This window comes from Myiozetetes cayanensis, unplaced genomic scaffold (genome assembly GCF_022539395.1).
Source record: "Myiozetetes cayanensis isolate MyiCay16 unplaced genomic scaffold, myiCay2020 scf7, whole genome shotgun sequence".
Taxonomy (NCBI): domain Eukaryota; kingdom Metazoa; phylum Chordata; class Aves; order Passeriformes; family Tyrannidae; genus Myiozetetes; species Myiozetetes cayanensis.
This window is the reverse complement of record NW_026087964.1, coordinates 38,531,592-38,552,295: the sequence shown is the minus strand read 5'-3', so window position 1 is coordinate 38,552,295 and position 20,704 is coordinate 38,531,592. Positions and strand designations below refer to the sequence as shown.

At 37.2% G+C, this 20,704-nt stretch overlaps 1 protein-coding gene across 8 annotated transcripts in view; it reads left to right on the top strand.

The window, feature by feature from the left end:
- RAPGEF2 (Rap guanine nucleotide exchange factor 2) overlaps nucleotides 1-20,704 on the top strand; it is a 185,920-nt gene that overhangs the window by 101,879 nt on the left and 63,337 nt on the right. The window contains exon 1 of one of the 8 annotated variants that reach the window (XM_050338679.1): nucleotides 14,161-14,658. The exons of the other annotated variants lie outside the window; for them this stretch is intronic. Within the exon in view, the coding sequence (XP_050194636.1) occupies nucleotides 14,599-14,658 (60 nt within the window). The 5' untranslated portion in view covers nucleotides 14,161-14,598. Of the gene's footprint in view, nucleotides 1-14,160; nucleotides 14,659-20,704 lie in introns of those variants that run through there. 8 annotated transcript variants of the gene reach the window in all.

Genomic DNA, 20,704 nt, shown 5'->3' with positions numbered 1-20,704 from the left:
AAAGAGTGTGGACCCACACTCCTGAGGACCTGCATGGCTTTTTTTCTGTCTTTAGACTGTTTGTTTGGTTTGTTTTGTTTTTAAAACTTTAAAAATAAATAGTCATCTGAGGAGTGGATTTAAAAAAGGGCAGACTTCCTTGTAATATCTTACTGCCAGTAAACTTTGTGGCTGCTTCATTACATCTGTGAAAAATTAGTCATGCTCAGTCTGAGTGTTGCGAAGCTGGTTATTCTGTATATAATGCATGACATATTCAGTGTAAATTAATATAAGTTCATAAAGGAAAAATAACTTTGTCCGAAATAAGGTTCTGTTCTTTAGCTGTATAGAGTAGTCATTTGTAACTCCCTGGTTTGTGGCAGTCTGTGTCTGTCTAGACTTGGCATGTAAACTGAGATGTGGGCTTTAGTCTGTACTGTAGTCTTTAGTTTGCTAAAGGCAGAGTATCAAAGCTTACTGGTGTATAGTTCAAGATACGCAGACAGACCTGCAAGTATAATGCTGAAGCACCTGCGGATGGCCCTGAACAGAAAGATTATGTGTGGTGTTTTACTCTGTGAGAATCTGTCTAGATTTGAATTAGTTAACAGGCTTATGAAATTTGCTGCTAGTGCATTCTCAGCCAGGCTTTCTAAAGCCAGCTACTGAAATCCCTGCAAAAGGGCTCTCTGCCTTTAGTAGCCTTTCTTATCCCATTCAGCTTGAGATTCACGTGAGGTGACAATCCGTTTATCCGGTGTCGGAAAGAAAAGAGTGGTGGGCATGGAGCCATCAATAACCCTGGCTTCCACCCCAGTTACAAGCATGCAACAATTTTATCCTCATGCACTGCTTTGAGACAGCCATTGTGAGATGTGTTAAGGGATGGGTTTTATTTGAAGGAGTTGACTGAAAATCTGAATGAGAAGAGGTCTGGAAATGAAACCATGTCTAATGCTGCTGAGTCAAGTCTCATCTGCAGCCATGACTCCCTGAAAAAATAAGTATGAGGGTTTTCCTAGCTTTTTTTTTGATGTATATTACTTTAAAAAAAATTTAGACCCTGCTCATTTAGTAGCAAATTGTAGGAAACTTCCTGCCCCTATCTTTTTTAAAAATTAATAGTGCAAAGTACTGGCAAAGTAACCTTTTTTCCTGATACCATTGGGATTCACATTGTCTGCCAAGAGCCTAAAGTTGAAAATTTATGTTCAGATTGTTCTATGAAACAAATTTACCTTTTCCGTTGTCTGCAAAAAATTACATTACAAAGCTGCTGTGTATCATGCCACTACATTTAGAAAGGATTTAAAAACCCATGAATTTTAAGTTTTTCTGCCTGAATTCGATGCAAATCCATGTTTGTTTTCCTTTCTTCACTGTTTGGTTGCTGAAGTCATGTGGAAGTTTCCAAGATGACAAGCAGTGTTTTTTGGTGGTTAACATAGTGGATGAGAATTCAAAAAAGCTGATTCAATTTTAGCCCTTTGTTGCAGATGTCCAGTATAATTTGGGATGAGACTTAATGTTAGAAAACAGCCTAATACCATTGCTTCTCTGCATGGTTTTTTTGTGTTGCATGTTCTAAAATACATGTTGCTGGAAGTCTTTCCATGGTCCACACTGCATATGATCATGAAATACCTTTTATGTGCTTGCTTCTCAACAGTATGGACTTTGCAATATTGTGATATAGCTTGATACAGTGTCTTCTTGTTAAGGCATTATAAATTGATAAGAAGTTCATTAGTAAATTGATACCAATGTAATAGTGTACTTAGTCATATTTATTACATGTAGAATTTAAGTTTCAATTTAAATCAGTAGGAACAGTTGTCAGATACTCAGTCATAAGAAATCAGTTTAAAGGAACACTGCCAGCCTTTCAAGCCTGTAAATAGCTGCAGCTTTTAATGTTCCTGATGGTTTTTAGGATCATCTATAACTTTCATTCTAATACAAGATCACTTAGTAAAACAAAAAGCAAAGAACAGACCCAATCATGAGTACTCACATTAACAACAAAAAAAGCTTTCTTTTAGTTAAAAAAAACCCAAAATACCTCTAAGAAAATTATTTGATAGGGCAGTGAACAAGAGGGTATGGACACACTAAAATCTTGACTTTATAAAAAGGTATAAAGGATATGGAGAGGTTGGAGGGAAAAAATATTTTCTAAACATCTTTGACCTTGGAAGTATTACATTTACCGAGTCTATTTACAAAGGAAAAAAAATGCTCAAAGAAACTACTGGGGTCAGGTACCCTTGGTTGTCAGAAATGTTTGGAGCACAAAATGTTTGAAGGTTTTGGTTTAAAGGCTCATATGAGTTATGGCAGCTGAATCAATTTAAATAGATTCAGTCTTTGAATTTGCTAGTAACTGAGTTTCCCCCAGACAGAGGAAGAATGTGAAGAGCAAGGAGGAAGGAAGTTGAGAAGGTTCTGCTGTGTGCCTTATGCAAAATGAAAGCAAAAGGGTTACCTCACTTAAATAGAAATTGAACTGAACTCATTCTGTTCCTTGGTATGAAACAAATTAATTTAAGTAATGTCAGCAGAAAAATAGTAATTCGAAACATGATTGTATGCATACTTAAATTTGCAGTGTACTACTGATGGAAAGGAGCATGGTATGCAAAGGTATTTTAATCATGTTAGTGTAAATAATGTGTGCTTGTTTGCTCAAACAAATTTGTCTCTATTAACAACAAAACAGTATAAAATAATTTAATATTTCTAATGTTTTCAGTGAAAATAAACTATTGATTGTTCCATTAATAAAAGAAAGGGCCTAGTTCTTAACATTGCCAAGTTCAAGTATCCTTTTACCAAACGGATATTTGTTTAGTTGCTTTTCATCTACAAAATTCAGTGTGCAATTTCAAAAACACAGATTATTCTGCGCTGGTGATAATCTACTCATGACTTGGAGTGAAGTCAATGTACATCATACTAGGAATTAATACAAAATTATTGTATTTGTAACATTTGAACACATCTAGTAACATTAATTCCTGAAGTGTGTGACTGTGTTATGTATGCAGGTGTATTTTGAAGTGAGACACTACAAAAATTGTGGGATAATTTTATCTGAAATACGAAATGTCTGAAATGGTTTGGATATTTCCCATTAACTATTTTTTTGTATGGAAGTTGGATGTTTCTTTATGGGAACATCCACTGGTAATGCCATAAGGGCAATAAGTAATTCCCATCCCTATGTTCTGTGTGTTGTGGTAAAACACAGCCTTTTTAACCACAAAGCTTCCTTCCTTCATCCATGCTCTAAGGGACTGTTACTGTTTTGAGTTAAGTACTAAGTTGTGTATTATTGTTAATATATGAGCAATGCTATAGTTTTATTTTGTGTAGCACCTGAAGCAAAACAAAATGGTTAGTTCATCATCCTTTTAGTAATGACTACTGGCAAGCTAATGCAAAATTAATGACATGCAGTGTGTTATTTACTCAACTTGCAGCTTCTGTCAGAGGTTGTCTATTTTTATATATTACATCATCCCTGCTGCAGAACTCTTAGATCCATTGGGATTTACTGTTCTTCCATTCCCTTTGGAAGGGCTCACATTGATGTCATAACTGGATTTGTAATTGTGATTAGATTTGAAAACTCAAAGAGAAACATTGAAGCTATGCAGTATTTTCTGCAACTGAAGTGTCAGTAATATTTCTTTCTCTTTTGTAGACACATTAATGACACTAGGTCCTATTTACAGCTTGTAGAGTTGCCAGTACTTTATGACCACATATATGTGAAATTTTGGTTAATAATAGCATAGGTTTTCCAGAGGAGCATGATTTTATTGCTGTTACTGATTTTATATTATAAAAGATTGTTTTTCTGAGATGTAGATTATAAAACTAAATATGAAGTTTGTTGTCAAGCAGAAAGTTGTTCATGCAGCACAAAAATGAATTTTTCATAACTTTTCTGAACTGATTATTGCATAATGTAACTAAATACAAATGTTGATTTTTTTCGACCACTTAAACTTGATTAGAACTGAGGAAAATTATAAAAACAAACATATACATGTGATCTTAAATATTTTAAAAGGAATATCCTAATTAGGATTGTTCAGGTAGGAACAATGTCTGCTTATAAAGTACATATGGGGAAATGGGATCTGCCTGTGTGTTATATTTGTTGAATACCAATACAAAATCTTTCAATTCTGTTATTTCTATACAGACATCCATCATGAGTGATAGTCCTAATGTGGATAGTTGCCCACTAAAGCATGGAAAGAAACTGTCGATTCTTTTTTTTTTTTTTTCTCCCCCAAGCATCTGAACCACTGCTATGCAAACTAAGCTTGACATAGCGACTTCAAGATGAAATTATTAGTATTAAGTGTCAGTTTTTCCAGAAAAGGTTCTGTTTCTGAGTACTTTTAATAATGCCTTGTATTTGACTTGACTAATTTCAAATTAGTAGTTTGCTGAATGACTTTTAAAGCTCTAAAAAAATTTAAAAATTAGAAAAATAAAATGTTCAAGTTTCAAGAAGGCCAATGGCATCCTGGCTTGTATCAGAGATAGTGTTACCAGCAGGACTAGGGCAGGGATCATCCTCCTGTACTGGGCACTAGTGAGGCCGCACCTCAAATTCTGTGTTATGTTTTGGGTCTCTCGCTACAAAAAAGGACATCGAGGTGCTGGAGCACATCCAGTGTGTGATGTGTAAACCCTTTTTGACTTAATTGGGTAGATGTGTGTATTATAGTGCCTTGGCTAGATCCTGCTGAGTGTAAATGCTGTTATCCATGCTTGCATCTTTTGTTAGGTGACAGTTCAGTTCAGGAGAGCTAACAAGTCCTGAATACAGCAAGGTACACACAAGGTTTTGTTTGTAAATTCTTTCCCTCTCTTTCACCTTTTCTGTTTGTTTTTATTGTTGTTGTTGAGTTTTTGTTGTTTTTTCTTTGTTTGTTTTGTATGATGAAAAAACCATTCTCTTGTTTTATTTAAGGTCTAGTTCAAGTGTTAGTGTTCTGTTACTTGAGTAATGGGTATTAGGAGCTGGGCTTTAGGTTTGAGTGGTTAGATTTAATTATGTTTGAATTTTCGGACAGTAAAGTTTTGACATGTATTTGGAACAGTTGGCAGGTGTTACGTGTATTGTTGATGTGGCTGACATAAAAACTACCCAGTTGTGCTCTCACTCTGTTTTGAATTATTTTAAATGTATGTATGTGCATATGCTAAAATGTAAAATATTTTGCTTTTCCTTCCTCTCACTTCTAAATTATGTTCGCTATATTACTCTGTAAATTGGTGAATGTAAAGGCCTGCAGCTAACTGGTTTTAAAGTCTTCAAATAATCTGTGGTGCACAGAAGATCATCTTAAAAGTAAGCATTCTGATACCAATCTTGGAATATAAAACAGTGTAGAAACAAATTGGCAGGGAGAGTCAATCCAGTAGGTGCAGTTCTACCTGTTTTTACTTAGCCCTTCTACATCTAGGTAACTGATCTTGTAATTGCAGGGAAAAAAATTAGTGGTACATTTGCAAAATGGGATGTCCATCAGGTGGTGGTAGTTAGCTTCTTGATTTATTTGATTTGGGAAGAGGAGAGGGAAAGGCATTTCTTAGAGTTTTATATTAGGTTCTCTTTATTTGAAGGATATAATGCCATGGTTTGACTTTTTTCCTGTATAAAAGCAAATTGGCTCATTTTGCATGATAATTATTTTTAAAATAAAGGACAAGTGAAATTGCATGGGGTTTGTTACTTACAGAAGTGAAGAGTCTGGATAAATTACTTCTGTACAGTTCCTAGAGGCCCTACACAAAGCAGTCAGGATATCTTAGTGTATTGTGCATTACACAAGAGAGGATATGCAAGGGCATGAGAAGAGAGTTCTCCCAAAGGAAAATGATCTTACGCTGGTAAACTGTCTTCAGTGTTGATTTTAATTGGGAACCCCTGGAGTAGGCTCTTTGGAGAGTCTTCTGAAACTGTGACTGGAGACAAAAACACAAGTTATTTCCTTCCAACAGATAATTGAAGTGAGTGAAAGTTCTCTGTAACAGCTACTGGCCCTTTCAAAATTAAACTTCCTCATAACACCAGAGATAAATAATAAATTGCTCTAGGAGATGTCCAAGTAAACATTAAAGAAGATGGGCAGAAAGGACTTAGCAACAGATATGGTATAAAAAAGACACACAATTCCCACCATTATGTGGGGCACTGGGAAACCTGTGGTGGGTTTCTTCTGGTCCCATCTATGTCTGCACCTTGAACACACTCATGAGAATTTCAGATTCTCCCTTAAGGCTTCTAAGTGAGTTCAAGGATAAGTCTTAGAAACCATAACTTGTTAGCTTAGAACAGAAATACTGCCCCTCCTCTACGACTGAAGTCACCCAATGAATTAACAACAAAACCCAACAGAAAACCAGCTAACATTTATAGAAGATTGTTTTTTAATCCGTTAATATTTCACATTGAAACATTAAATAATTGTTCCCCTGCATGGGGTGGTCTCAGATATGTTCAGTTCTGTGCCAGAACAATCATCCTTGTGATTCAAACATGTCAGCATATTTCAGGAACAGGTTTCAATGGTGGTGCTAATGACCATAACAATATAGAATTTATAAAGTTGATTAACCTCAAAAAAATCCCTGAGTTTTATTCTTACATTTTAGCAGTGTAGTAGTAGGACCCACATGAAAGAGGTATGTGTTTATCCAGCTTCCATAAAGCTTTCCTACACTATTACACAGCAAAGAATGTGAAATTTTAAGGTTGCCTCACATAAGTGAAGAACTTGTGTCCCTGGATTCCTACTGTGAAATTGGTATGGACACAATGATATGTGAGGTTTTTTTGTGGGCAATTTTTCTGTTTGTTTTTCCTCCAAGATAATTGGCTGATTTGTATCTCAGTAGTAAACCTTGTCCCCAGCAGGTATGGATGTCAAAGTGTTGTTTGGATGTGGTAAAGAGAACTTGCTTGTCCTGAATGCCTGATATCATGATTCTTGATCCTAAAAATGTGTTTGCTTTTTTGTTTTCTTGCGTTTTTTTTTCCCAGTTTAAAAGCAGAACACACTTGTGCATGTTCTCCACTTTAATTAATACACTATCGTTAAATCTTGTCCTGACACCAAAGTGAGAAAATTTTGTGAATGTTGGGAAAAACTTTCTATCCTCACAGAAAGCATTTTTTCCACTGCTGAAGTACTGAAACTATTAAGAGAATGAAACCAATCTGTGACCATTCTGCAAATTGAAGTCATTAATACAGCAAATTTCAATGTCTAATTTTTAATATTTAATAATGATAATTTAGAGTTTTAAAGCCATGTTAATATGCAGTAAACTTTGTTTGTATAAGAAGAAATGCTTTGCTTTGTGTGAAAACCACATCACATAAAGTGACTTCACAAACACACATATTATATATGATTTTGATCTAGCCTGTAAAATATGATATGCAAGACCTTATAAGTATTGCAGGAACATGAAAGATATGGTTATATTTTTCTTTTTTCTTTTTTTTCTTCCTAAAAACATTTTTACATTTAAAGCATAAATAAATATGGAGTCCTGAGAAAAGTTTGTGTTCTCTGGTACTGTGGTGAGCCTTTGCTCAAATCAGTTTTGTAAGCTAATTTAGGTATTCTGGAAATGGGACATCTTGTTGCATTTGGGATGAGTATCTATGAGTAATAGGTTTTCTTCATGTCTGTTCTAACATAATTGTCGTACATAAGAGAATTCGATGGCAAGTATTTTAGATGAATGCTACAACTTGGTCCCATTTTAAGATGGATGGCATGCAAACAGTTTGCTGTACTGAAAACAGAGCTATGCACAGAAGGTGACAAATGAGTCTGCTGTCAAAGGGATGATTGGCAGTCTGTGGCGCATCCACCCAGCTGAGGCAGCAGCCTGACTGCTCTGGGCTTGTCATTATTTTAAAGATCCGGATTATAGATTGATCTGCAGCAGCAGCTCAACAGAAGGGCATTTGTTCAAGTGGTCTGTAACATTAGTAAACGTGTTACCAAAACAGCACACACCACTCACCATTGTAATTGTTGCTTTGGTGTTGCCAGTTGTGCACTGAACACCTCTAGAATGATGTTAGTGCCACAGCTTTATGAATAAAGAAAATAACTTGGTGAATACTATTACTTCATCTGGGTGTTTTGGCCAAAGTGATATTTTAGTACCTTGGAGAATATATTTAGTAACTTTCTTTTATTCAACAGTTCTATTTAAAGTTCTCAAAGTTCTTGAGAAAATACCAATAGGACAGGTGTGCTTAGACCATCCCATGTCTGCATTATGCTTTTAAATATGAACTTGCTTGTATGAAATTGGGTCACGTGGCCAGAGATTTTAATAGTTGGCAGTAAATTTGTCTGAATACATTAGAATAAGACATACATTATATGGGGCATTTAAATGTATCGCGGCATTTTGAATGACTTATTATTCTGGATTTTTAGTGGTTTCAGTTGGTGTTTCTAAATCTGATGGGAGCATCAGATTGTTATTTAGCAATCTCCCTCGTAAGGTTGGTGGGAGGGAGAGAACATTAGCATTATAAAATTCAGAAAATACCCCTGGGACCCTAACAGTTTTGTGTCCAATAGCCATGAGCTTAAATTTAAATTTTAAACCTCCACTTCTTTCCAAGTGAGGAGGGTGGGGGAAAGAGAAGCCTTATTTTCCTTAAAATTATGTACTCCATTCTTGCACTCTTCAATTTAGCTGTCTGTTAGTCCACCTACACAGCTGTGTAATATCTATGTAATTGTCCCTTCACTTTAATGTTTTTTCTAGCTACTGGAGTCATGGAGTGGCAGTAGATTTGATGACCTTAGAGTGCACTGTTGGTGTTTGCCTAAGTTTTTGAACAGGAAGGAAATGATACTTTACATTGTGTTTAAAGGGAAGGGGAAAATGTGCTGATAATTACTAGTTCTGAGGTACTTCAGGAAAAGAATGTAGAATGGTTTCTGTGTATGTAATCTGTATTAAAAATTACGTACTCCTGTAAATAGTTATGAGTTAAGATGGCTGCCTGAAACTGAAGAATTGAAATATTCTGTTGTTGCAGATCATTAACCTAAAAAGGTTTAATATTCCAAGTATTGTTGACACTGCTTAGGAGAATAATATCCATTTGAGATTATGTCCTAGAATGTAAAATATTTGAGAGGTGTTACAGTCAGATGATGCATTCTGTTCAAGTCTCTACCAATTTTTACCTTGAATTCAGAACTACTGTTTATGAATCCCAAAGCCTATGGGTAGTCCAAGGATGTCCAAACACTTGTAGCTACTTCTGAAAGGTTTTTTTAACTTTCTTTTCTATGACTCCTAAAGAGATATTTACTAGATACTAGATTTCTTCATATAAATATCATATTTCGAAAGCAGCAGGGATAGCTCATCGTGTGCAATTTTTTCACATCAGGTTTATTAACATCTCACTTTAATAGTGTAGAAGTGTTTACTTCTTTTGAAAAATATCTTGCTTTTTTTCAAACTTTTAAGTCTAAGCAAGGAGTTCTTGCATGGGTTTTGAAAAACACATGAACACAAAGTTGCATATAGGTTTTTTATGAAGTATGGGATCCACCCTAGGGTGATGAGGGAGCTGGCGGAAGAGCTCACCAAGCCACTCTCCATCATTTATCATCAGTCCTGCTCACTGGGGAGGTCCCAGATGATTGGAAGTTGACAAATGTCATGCCCATCCACAAAAAGGGGCTGGAAGGAGGACCCGGGAAACTACAGGCCTGTCAGCCTGACCTCGGTGCCTGGCAGAGGTTATGGAGCAGATCATCCTGAGTGCAATCACACAGCACCTACAGGATGGACAAGGGATCAGACCCAGCCAGAAGGGGTTTAGGAAGGTCCTGTCTGACCAACCTGATCTCCTTTTATGACCCAGTGACCCACCTGGTGGATGAGGGTAAGGTTGTGGATGTGTCTATCTGGACTTCAACAAGGTGTTTGACACCATCTCCCACAGCATTCTCCTGGAAAAGCTGCAGCCCATGGCTTGGACAGGGGCACTCTGTGCTGGGTTAGGAACTGGCTGGAGGGCCAGGCCCAGAGAGTGCTGGTGAACGGGGCTGCATCCAGCTGGGGGCCGGTCACCAGTGGTGTCCCCCAGGGATCAGTGCTGGGCCCAGTCCTGTTTAATGTCTTTATTGATGGTCTGGATGAGGGGATTGAGTCCACCATTAGCAGATTTGCTGATGACACCAAGCTGGAGGGGAGTGTTGATCTGCTGGAAGGCAGGAGGGCTCTGCAGAGGGACCTGGATAGGCTGGAGAGTTGGGCTGATTCCAATTGGATGAAGTTCAACAAAGTCAAGTGCCGGGTCCTGCACTTTGGCCACAACAACCCCTGCAGCGCTACAGGCTGGGCACAGAGTGGCTGGAGAGCAGCCAGGTGGAAAGGGACCTGGGGGTTTGGATTGACAGGAAGCTGAACATGAGCCAGCAGTGTGCCCAGGTGGCCAAGAAGGCCAATGGCATCCTGGCCTGCATCAAGAACAGTGTGGCCAGCAGGAGCAGGGAAGTGATCCTTCCCCTGTACTCAGCACTGGTGAGGCCACACCTGGAGTGCTGTGTCCAGTTCTGGGCCCCTCAGTTCAGGAAGGACATTGAGGTGCTGGGGCAGGTCCAGAGAAGAGCAACCAGGCTGGTAAAGGGACTTGAGCACAAGTCCTATGAGGAGAGGCTGAGGGAGCTGGGCTTGTTTAGTCTGGAGAAGAGGAGGCTCAGAGGAGACCTCATCACTCTCTACAGCTCCCTGATAGGAGGTTGTAGCCAGGTGGGGGTCGGTCTCTTCTCCCAGGCAACCAGCAGTAGGACAAGAGGGCACGGGGCTTAAGCTCTGCCAGGGAAGGTTTAGGTTGGATATTAGGAAGAAATTTTTTACAGAGAGAGTGACCAGGCATTGGAATGGCCTGCCCAGGGAGGTGGTGGATTCACCATCCCTCGAGGTTTTTAAGATGAGACTGGATGTGGTACTTAGTGCCATGGTCTAGTTACCATAGTGGTGTTGGACTTGATGATCTCAGAGGTCTTTTCCAACCCAGTTGATTTTATGGTTCTATGATTTATACTTGTTTATGAAACTTTCCAGCATATATCATTCTGGTGTTTTACACTGATTTAAATACCATTCATTCATCACTGTAACCTATAAGAATTCACTGCACTTCTGCTTTAATTATTTTTTATGAAATTTAATTTGTATGTAATTATTTTCTGAAGTGATAATGGACAGTACATATGATTACACTGCGCCACTCTACCTGGAAATGGTGGTGTTGAGGAGGGAGGAGTAGGAAAATGGAATTGACCATTAATTTATTGGTATTGTTTTGACTCACAAATTGTGAGTGGTGTTTTCTTCACCTAATTACATAAATGTCACTTTTCACATTTTGAATGTAAAGTAACTTTTCTGTTTTGGAAACCACAGAGTTTTTGTCAGTCTTGATGCGTGTGAGCATCAGTTGGACTTCGTTAGGTTGATAAAAATTTTTGCAATCATATACAAACTACTGACTTAATTTACCAACAGATGAGTAAAGGTGTACAGTAGTGACGAGCACAAGTAGTAAGAAAGTGTTTCATATGACATGGATTTAGTCATGTTTTCATGTTACTCTTGAAGGCTTATGCTGTAGAAACCTGGGCTAGATTCTGGTTGGAAATATCAACTGATACAGAGTGGGATGCATGTTGATAGTTATGTGTGTGATGGAGTTCAGAAAGTGGTGTGCTACCTTCCTGTTCTGGGGAGATGTTTCTCTTTTGGCAGAACTTCTTTTTTTTTTTTCCTGACATGAGTATGAAACACCACACTCAAATTCTGCTCATGGTGTTAACTACAAGGCCACCGAATCAGACTCAAGAGGTTTTTAATTGCTTTGGCAACAAGTAGTATTTTTTAATTTTGTACTAGAGAGGTTTTGCTGTAGCTTCCTAGAATGCATAACTTCTGTTACTTCTGATCAGCACTTTATCAGAAAATGGATTGTACTCACCATTAAAATGTTTTACAAAGCTTAAGCATAATTTAGCAATTTAAAATCATCTGTTAGTTGCAGTGGCACATAGCAAAGACTTTTAAAAATTCTAAACTAATTGCTGTAATTGAATAATTTAAATAATAACTTATCTTTCAGAATATACTACAAGACCAAGGACACAAGTGTCATAAAATCCTCATAAGTGTAAATATATTCAATTTAAAATATGTGCTGTGTATGAAACAATTTTCATAGAATAACTGTGCAAAAAATAGAATATTTCAGGGTGTTTTCTGGCTTTACTAGAATTAATTTCCACTAAGTTTTATAGCTTCATTTACTAGCAGTCATTGTAAGGAGTGAAGTAATTGTAAGCAGTGTGTAACCGACTGAACTCATTATTAGTGGACATGTTATTTGGTGGAAGGCAGCTGCAGATTTTATGACATAGTATTCTGTATTATCCATTTTTTTGCCCTGTGTATTTATACCTGTGTAATAACTGTTAAGTCTTTTTTTTTTTCTATTGTCCTTGCTAAAAAAAGACAACAACAACTTTGAAGTTATTTTTAGGGCAGGTGGTCTCTGGTTTTAAAGAATGTGTTGTGAAGGCATTATAGAGAACTTTAGTAAAGATGAAGCCTAATGGAAGAGTGCCATGTTCCTGGCTTGGTCAATCCTCTGTCAAGTGGTACAAACTCATGACTCCTAAGAGGTTCGCTGTATAGTGCTAACAATTTGTTCATTGCTTGAGCATGGTCCCTGGTTGCGTTTCATTTTGGCTCCTTTGCAGTATGATTTTGCTAGTATAATATGAGAAGTGGTGTAATGTAAATGGGAGTGACTGGGGAAATTTCTAAGATTAAGATATAGTTACAGTCTGAGAATTATAAATGCCATATGTGTGCCAAACTCTTCCACAACCTGTATCCCCATGTCTTTTCAGTGGAAACTTTATATTCACTGTGCAAGGAGAAGCAGGAACTATATTCAGAAAGATGTGAAATGGTGTGTTAAAAGGTTCTGGACATTTACCTTCCACAACCCCTGAATGGATGTCTCTGGCCTGTGTAGCATGGAAGCTGCTGAAAATCTGAGGGAACTCATCAAGCGCACTGTTTATAAATACGTGATAACAATGTTTACACCTCTGCAGCAGCACTCTTTTGGGGGTGGGGGAAGGAAGGTGATGTCTCTGCTTTAGCATTATCTTCTTGAAAAGTCCATGTTCAGTTCAAGATTTGGCGAGGTAAACGTGGGTTCTCATTCCCACCCTGACTTCAGTGATATTCTTAGGAGCCAGCAGCAAACGGATCCCTCCCCTCTGGGGATGCCTTGATCTTCCGAGGTTGATACCAGACACAGGCAGGAGCTTGCTGTTTTATCTGCATTGTCCATCTCTACCTTAATGAGTGAAACAGTTAAGTATCGGAGGGGGCGAGCCTCAAGGAATGTGTCTTCCATTTAACTCGAATATTTCGGTGGATAAAGGGAGAGGGAGGGAGAGGAGAGGGAGAGAGAGAGAGAGAAATGCACTTACATCACTCGAACTGCATTGAGTGTGTGCCTGTGTGCAGGTTAAGAGACAGACTTCAGTGTCTTTGCTTTCTGCAGGAAGCAGCAATGCCGTTTGTATCCTAAGAGGAATTTTTTATTTAGAAAAGGAAGCATTCTTTCTACCCAGGAAATGGCTTTCCTTGTGCGTTGCTATGCCAACTGCCTGCAGCCATGGTCTTCCAAAGTAAGCACAATAACGTAATTATATTGGCGTATTGCATTCAGACTCATGATTCTCTGGGTTTTTGTGTGTAATTGTCTTGTATTTTAGTTGCTGACTCTTTGGGCGGTAGAAGTGCTTGTCTTGATTGTGAGGAACAGGCATCATAAAATTAAATGTCCATCAATGTCATGCTGCTGAGATTAATTGTGCAAACTTGGTTAGCTGAGTGGAACAGAGATCACTGGTCACTACTCTGTCAGCATCATTAGCAGCCAGGGGAGGAGGTCCCTATTCGTGTGCGCTGCCCTGATTTTGGGGGAGTGGAGGGTAGTTGTGGTGGAGAGGGGGGGAGGCTGCGTGTGTGAGTGTGTGTGATTGCAAATGAAACAGGAGTATTAACAATGCTTGGCTGAGTGCTGGAGGCTGGTTCCTGTACCCTGACTAATATAATACTGTATTAAGCCTTTTTGAGGGAGCCTCTGTGCAGTCAGCCATTTTAGCTTTTTTCCTCCTTTTTTTTTTTTTTTCCCCTTCCCATTCCTCAGGCTCAGGGAATGGTTTTCTTCCTTTGAATGGATGCTGGATATGTAGGGTTTCATCAGGCTCTGTACATCCTGACATGCTTAGACTTTCAGTGTTACAAAAATGGAGACTAACGCTGTCATTCGGATTGCTGCTCTGCACTACAAGTGCAACGGGGGGTTTGAGCTTACCAGTAGTGACACTTTTAGCTCCAGCTTGGCTTCACCCCCTCCGCCTCTTTTTAATTTAATGCTGTAGAGGGTGACTTGCCATCCATAAGAAATTGGTACATGATGTGTAAATTCAGTTCAGCTTATGTTTCTTCATTATGAAACCACTTGCAATCCCAGCTAACCATGGAGTTATGGGCCAGCAGGAGAAACACTCTGTAAGTATTGCAAATTCTGTTTGTTCTATCAATAACCTGTCACAGGCAAACTGCATGGAGATTGAAACTGCTTGTCGTCCTGCTCATGGGCTTTCTTGCTTGTGAATTTAACAGCGGGTTTGGAGGGAAAGCTGTACCTGTGGCATTAGTGTCGGTGGCTGTATTTAAAATTGTTTTTGGCTTAGAAAAGGCAACTCTGTAGGTTCTTTTTGAATGCTAGAAATGTACTGGAAAAATGCTGACATACTTTCACTGGGCAGGAAGCTGCAAGCATTCAGTTAAAATCCTTATGCATTTGTTTAAACTTTAAAGAAATATGTAAGCTGTGTAATGACTGATATAATTGTAGGTGGTGATAAGAATAGATTTATTCTGTTTAGTGTATGGTACTAGTGCACCACTACCTTGTAGCATGACGTTTAACATCTGTGATACGCTTATGCTGAAAATGCAGAAACTGTTAGTAAAACATGGAGTGAACAAAAGGCATAAGTACTGATGCTTTCTAATTGATCCCATGAGTCAGCTACACCTTTGTCATGCTTTAATCCCATAGGCTGCCTGTGTTTATTGTTTGGGAAAAATGCATTCATAAGCAGAAGAGCAAACATGATTTAACAAGGCCTCAGGTGTCGGGAATTAGGAATTTAGGTTTTGCATGATGAAAAGGTTCTGTAAGTTTTGTAAGAATCCATAGATTCTTATTGCTCAGTTAAAACGTTTAAATCTTCATGCTGGATTTTATATGGCTCACTATAATTTTCAATCTTACAATTTGTTTCTTGAAAATATATTTATATATATATGTTCTGTGCATACTGAGTGTTAGAATGTGCATGGGCATGTGTACACTGTGATCAGAATATACAACTAAGAATCGGTAATATTGGGAAGAGATGATAGCAGAAACTTTTTGAAGGAGGAACATTTTTTCCAGGAATTGAGTTCTGATTGTGTAGAAATACAGAAAGTAATCTAGCAATGTTTCAGAATGTGTCCAGTGGATTTTTCTTATGCAAGTATCAGACATATCACAGTTTCTTGTTGTAGACTGTTTTGTTCCTTTCCCTTCTTAATTACATTCTAAGTATAAGGGAGTTCATGTTACCAAACCATTTGGTATTCATGAAATATTTAGAACAAAATCTAAAGAAAGAGGGAAAAAAAAACCTTCTGAAACTCAAATACCAAAAAAGGTGAAATGGAATAGTATATCTTGAATTTGCAAATAGGAATAAAATGACAAAGCTGCATATTGATTGGATTTTGCTGCTCTTTCTACTCTCGAAAGAATGTTGATGAAAAGTTCTAGATTGACTATGGTAACACACTTCGTATCACTTAGACTTAGCTAAGTGCTTATAGATAAAGAAAAAATTAAACTAGCATTTTAGTAACTCTATATAGTCATATTTTAGTTGTATTACTTTGAATTACTTGAATCACAGAGGTGGACCAAAATGTAGGAGTAGTAAAAGGGAAAAGGTCAAGGTATTGCTTTACAAAAAGTTAGTTTACCTTAAGAAATGTCCCCATCTATGTAAGAGAAAGAAATCATGCTTTGACATAGGGCTGGCAAGCAATTGCAGATTTTACAATAAATGAAAGATGTAGTTTAGAGATTATATAGAAGTTTAAAGTGTTAGTACACAATGTAGCTCAGCAAAACCCACCATTTTGGCAATGAAACTTTTCATATTTGTTCATCAGGTAGACGTTATTTCCCTTGCAAAGTGGAACTGAAATTGTTGGTAGAGAGGGAAGGGAAGCTTGAATTTTCAAGGTATACAGACTTTTTGTCTTGCTTTGCCTAAAAGGAAAACTCACTGAATTAATTATTTCTGGTAATGAGTTATTTTCATGTTAGTGTGTTCCCGGAGTCCTAAATATTTTATTGATATCTGATGCAATCTTATTTCAAGGAAAAGGGCTTAATTACTTCTATGACATCCCCTCAGTTTGATTTGCTGGGACAATCTAAAACTGAATGCAAAAATCTCCTGTGCAAGGTTTCACAAAGTTCTTTGAATTAGTTTTAGTTAATGCTGGGAAATCTTAATTTCACACTATTTTAGTCAGGGAATGAGGTATAAGGTTTATATCTGCTGTTCTGGGAAAATGGTGTGCAAACTGATCATTATGTTAATCATGGTGAAAATGGAGAGAGGATGAGTAAAAAAATGCTCTTGCATTTCCTAGATTGTTTAATGTAAAAAATAAAATCAGTGGCATCAGTCAGTTGTACTGGTCTGCTTAGTTCTTTTATTTAATGTACTTAGCCAGATTTCATTAATTCATGTAATCTTAGAGTGGTTTGGCTTGGAAGGGACCTTAAAGATCATCTGGTTCCACGCCTCTGCCATGGGCAGGGACACCTTCCACTAGACTAGGTTACTCAAAGCCCCATCCAGCCTGTCCCTGAACACTTCCAGGGTTGGGCATCCAACACCTCTTTGGGCTTCTTCAGTAGGTTCGTTCTATTTGACTGTGTCCTTGCTGGTTATAAGAGTCCTCTCAACTAGTTTTGTAATGCTTTCGTTATAATTTTCCTAATCTCAAATTTTAGGAAGAGGAATGATATTTCAATAAACGTTGCTTTGTGGATGTTGAAACAACAATCTCTTGAAAAGCTTTACACATTGCATTTTATATCTGCTTTATTATGTGAAAGAAATCACATGAAGGTCTAGTGCATGAAGGTTCCTGTGGTAGGCTTGGGCCTTCAAAAGTGTTGGCTTTCTATCTAATTTCTCCTTTTCCCTTGTTTATGTTGTTTGTAGGAACTTTTCTCAAGGTCAACTAAAGAAAAAAATTAAAAAATTTACAGGTAAAATGACTTTTAAAAATGTTACTTGAGATGCATAGTTCTTCTATGACTGTGTAATCATTAACAACTCATGAATTGCAGAGTACATTGGAGTGACTTATAGACAATCTGTAAGAAAGTATGTTACATTTTTACTTTGCGTGTAATAGAAAGAAAGTCTGCTAGTAAAGGATATATTTCACTGCCAGCCCAGTGACTCTTCTTTAGTGATCATGAAGGTACTGCAGTCTTTTGATGTGCTTGACCTGTCTTGAATTACTAAGAAATATTAAAAGCAATATCACAAGTTTTTGGGTTATTCTAACCATATTTTAGTTCACAAAAATTTGTGGCCCTCACTCCCAGGAAAGAGAGGGAAATAAGTGGTATTTTGAGGAAATATCTCGAAGTGGGAATTGTTCAAATATGGTTATTTTAGTTTGTATAGTAAGTGTGCTGGTTGGCATACTTTGCTAAGAAATGTAGAACTGTACAAAATAAATATCACTTTCTATTACTTGAAGAGATCGTCGGTATTTTTTTAATAAAAAATGTAATCTGGTATACTTATTTGTCTTTTAAGTGAGCATCACACATCACTAATAAGATATGGGAAAGAGAGGTGTGGTGTTGTGATCAAATGGCTACAGTTTGTAAGCTTTTATAAATTTATACAAATATATCTGGAAAAAACAATAGAGGTATGAAAAAACTCTGACTAGGTAGTGGTAACCTATTAACTGGTGTAGCTGCTGGTGGGTTGTGATTTTATTTATCTTAATGAATTACATTGCACTGGGACTTGATACAGATTTTCTTCTTTTGTTGTTAGGCACCTTTATTTTTAGCAGAAACCAGATTTCTGGTTTGGCCCCTTCTTATCATGCCTTTCCTTTTAATTTGTGAATTTTGAAAAAAGTTATCCTCTCTGAAGATCAATAAAAGGGTTGTAGATTTTTTCATGTGACTTGAAATAGTATTTTACCCCTTTATAGGTGCGTTATGAAAGAGTCTTTAGTTATGTGACCACAAGATTCATCTCAAGGTGGATAGCTCTAATCTAATGAGCAACTGTTTGATATTTTGGGCTAGTTTCATTGCTCAAAAGGCCAGTTTGTGTTTATGTGTACTATTCAAGTTTTACTTAGAAAACAAAAGCATAAATATTTTCTCTTCTGTGACTTTTTAAGATGCTTGCAACAACAGTGTTCATGCAATTCATTAAAGTATTGTGGGGGAGGCATCTTAATTTTTCAGTTAGGTCTGTTGAAGGAAATCTTTGGCAAAATGTAAGGACAGAATTTTGAGAACTAAAGATACTTATTTCTCAGCATAGGTAGATCTTAGTAAGTATTCAAAGAATGGATTTTGTTACTTGAATTTTCTGTATATTATCGCAGTTCAGGCACCCACACCCTAATGATCATATAACAGGTTGATTTTAAGTGACTTGTCTGGCATCCTACCAGAGATCTGTGGTAGACCCTGGCTAAATTCCTATTCTGCAGGACAGCATTTAACTGCAGATTTTTCCAAAAGCTTATAATTGGCAGATTTTGGGTCATTTCATAGGAATGACAGTGAATGCATTTAGTGACCTGGAGAGATGGCAATGGAAGTATCCTTGGCAAATAGAAGACGTCCTGCTATCTTTCTGTTATGGTTTCAAGGCCTGGGAATTGCACAACATATTTAAAGGTGAGAAAGAAAAAAAAAAAGAAAAGACAAAAACCAAACAAACCAAACCCCACAAAACCATGCCAAAAAGGCTGCCATCTATATGTATATTATGTGTGCATGCAAAATATTGCTTTCTCTATCTTCTCAAGAAGTAGCTAAAATTTCTTCATGTCAGCATGGATAGTTGGTATAGAAGATTGCACAGGAGGGCATTTTTTAGCAGATTTATGGAGTAGGAGAGTTTCAGGCCTCACAATGAGAATTGGGAAATTAACATAATCAGTATTATGACTCTGGTTTATGTTCTGATGTGTCCAAATCTGTTGGAGTGTTTTGCAGAGTGCTATTTATGATGGTACATACTGAAATGTGGTATTTATAGTCACAATGCAGATGTGAACCTGAAAAGGAAAGTCAGCTTCTTCCAAAATGCTATTTTGAGACCGACAGACTAAAGCTATTTATTATTACTGAGTTGTTGGCACTCCTGCCTGATCTTCAGATGTACTGAAAATCTAGCTGAAATTGAGAGCTGCTGATACCCAACAATTAAAAAAAAAAAGAAAACCATCCAAGCAACCAAAAATCCCAAACATCAAAAGAAGTAAAAACTCCTAAATCCCTTAAGGTACAGTTGGTTTGCTCCTAATTCTATGAGTTAATAAAAACATAGGAATAAGAGAAACTTTAAAAAGCAGAAGATAATGTGTTGTTAAGTAGCATAAGTTAAAAATATCATGGAATTCACATGCATGTTGAGTAGCATGAAGTTCATTGCAACTAGAAGCAAGCACTAAGGGAATCCTATGCCTCAGCATCTGAAGTTGATTATTCCACCTGCAAAATAAATGCACTCCCTTGTTAAATGCTGGTTCAAGGGTTTTATGATACTTATGCTGGTACTTAAACGATTTCCAAGTGATGTAAACTTAACAGTTTACCTAATGAAACTGTAATAGTATTCCAGTGAGACTGAAGGTGAAACTTAGGTTTTTGTAAACTTCGTTTTTAGTTATCTAAGGCAGCGGATCTCCGATAGTGATATGTAAAGAAATGCGTAGCTTATAAGAGGATTAGAAAATGCTGTCAGTTGTGCTGGTTGTTTTTACAGTCGTGATTGTCTCTGCTGCTGGTACTACTCCAGTATGCAAAAGTGAGGGGAAGTGTCTCAAGTTCTGTGTCTGCTGCTGAGGTGACCTGAAACTCGTCTACAAAAAGCTTCTCTACTTGATAACTTCACAGGTTGTCTGTAAAATCAATGAAGTATCAAGAGATAACCACAATGATTTAAGAATATAAGCGTTAGGAACCGTGATTTCTAAATTTTAAACTAGAATTTTATAAACATTTAGTCTATGTTCAGACCATCAGGAATCTGGAATAATGATGCTGATGCTGAAAACTCTTAAATGTAATATTTTTAACCTTATTTAATGTTTTTTTCTTCAGCTATCTTACATAATTTTTATTTCTTATTGTATTCTAGGCTTTAAATTGCTACAAATTAGGCCTTAACAGCATCCTTGGTGTTTGAAAAACTGAACTAATTTTACTAACCCC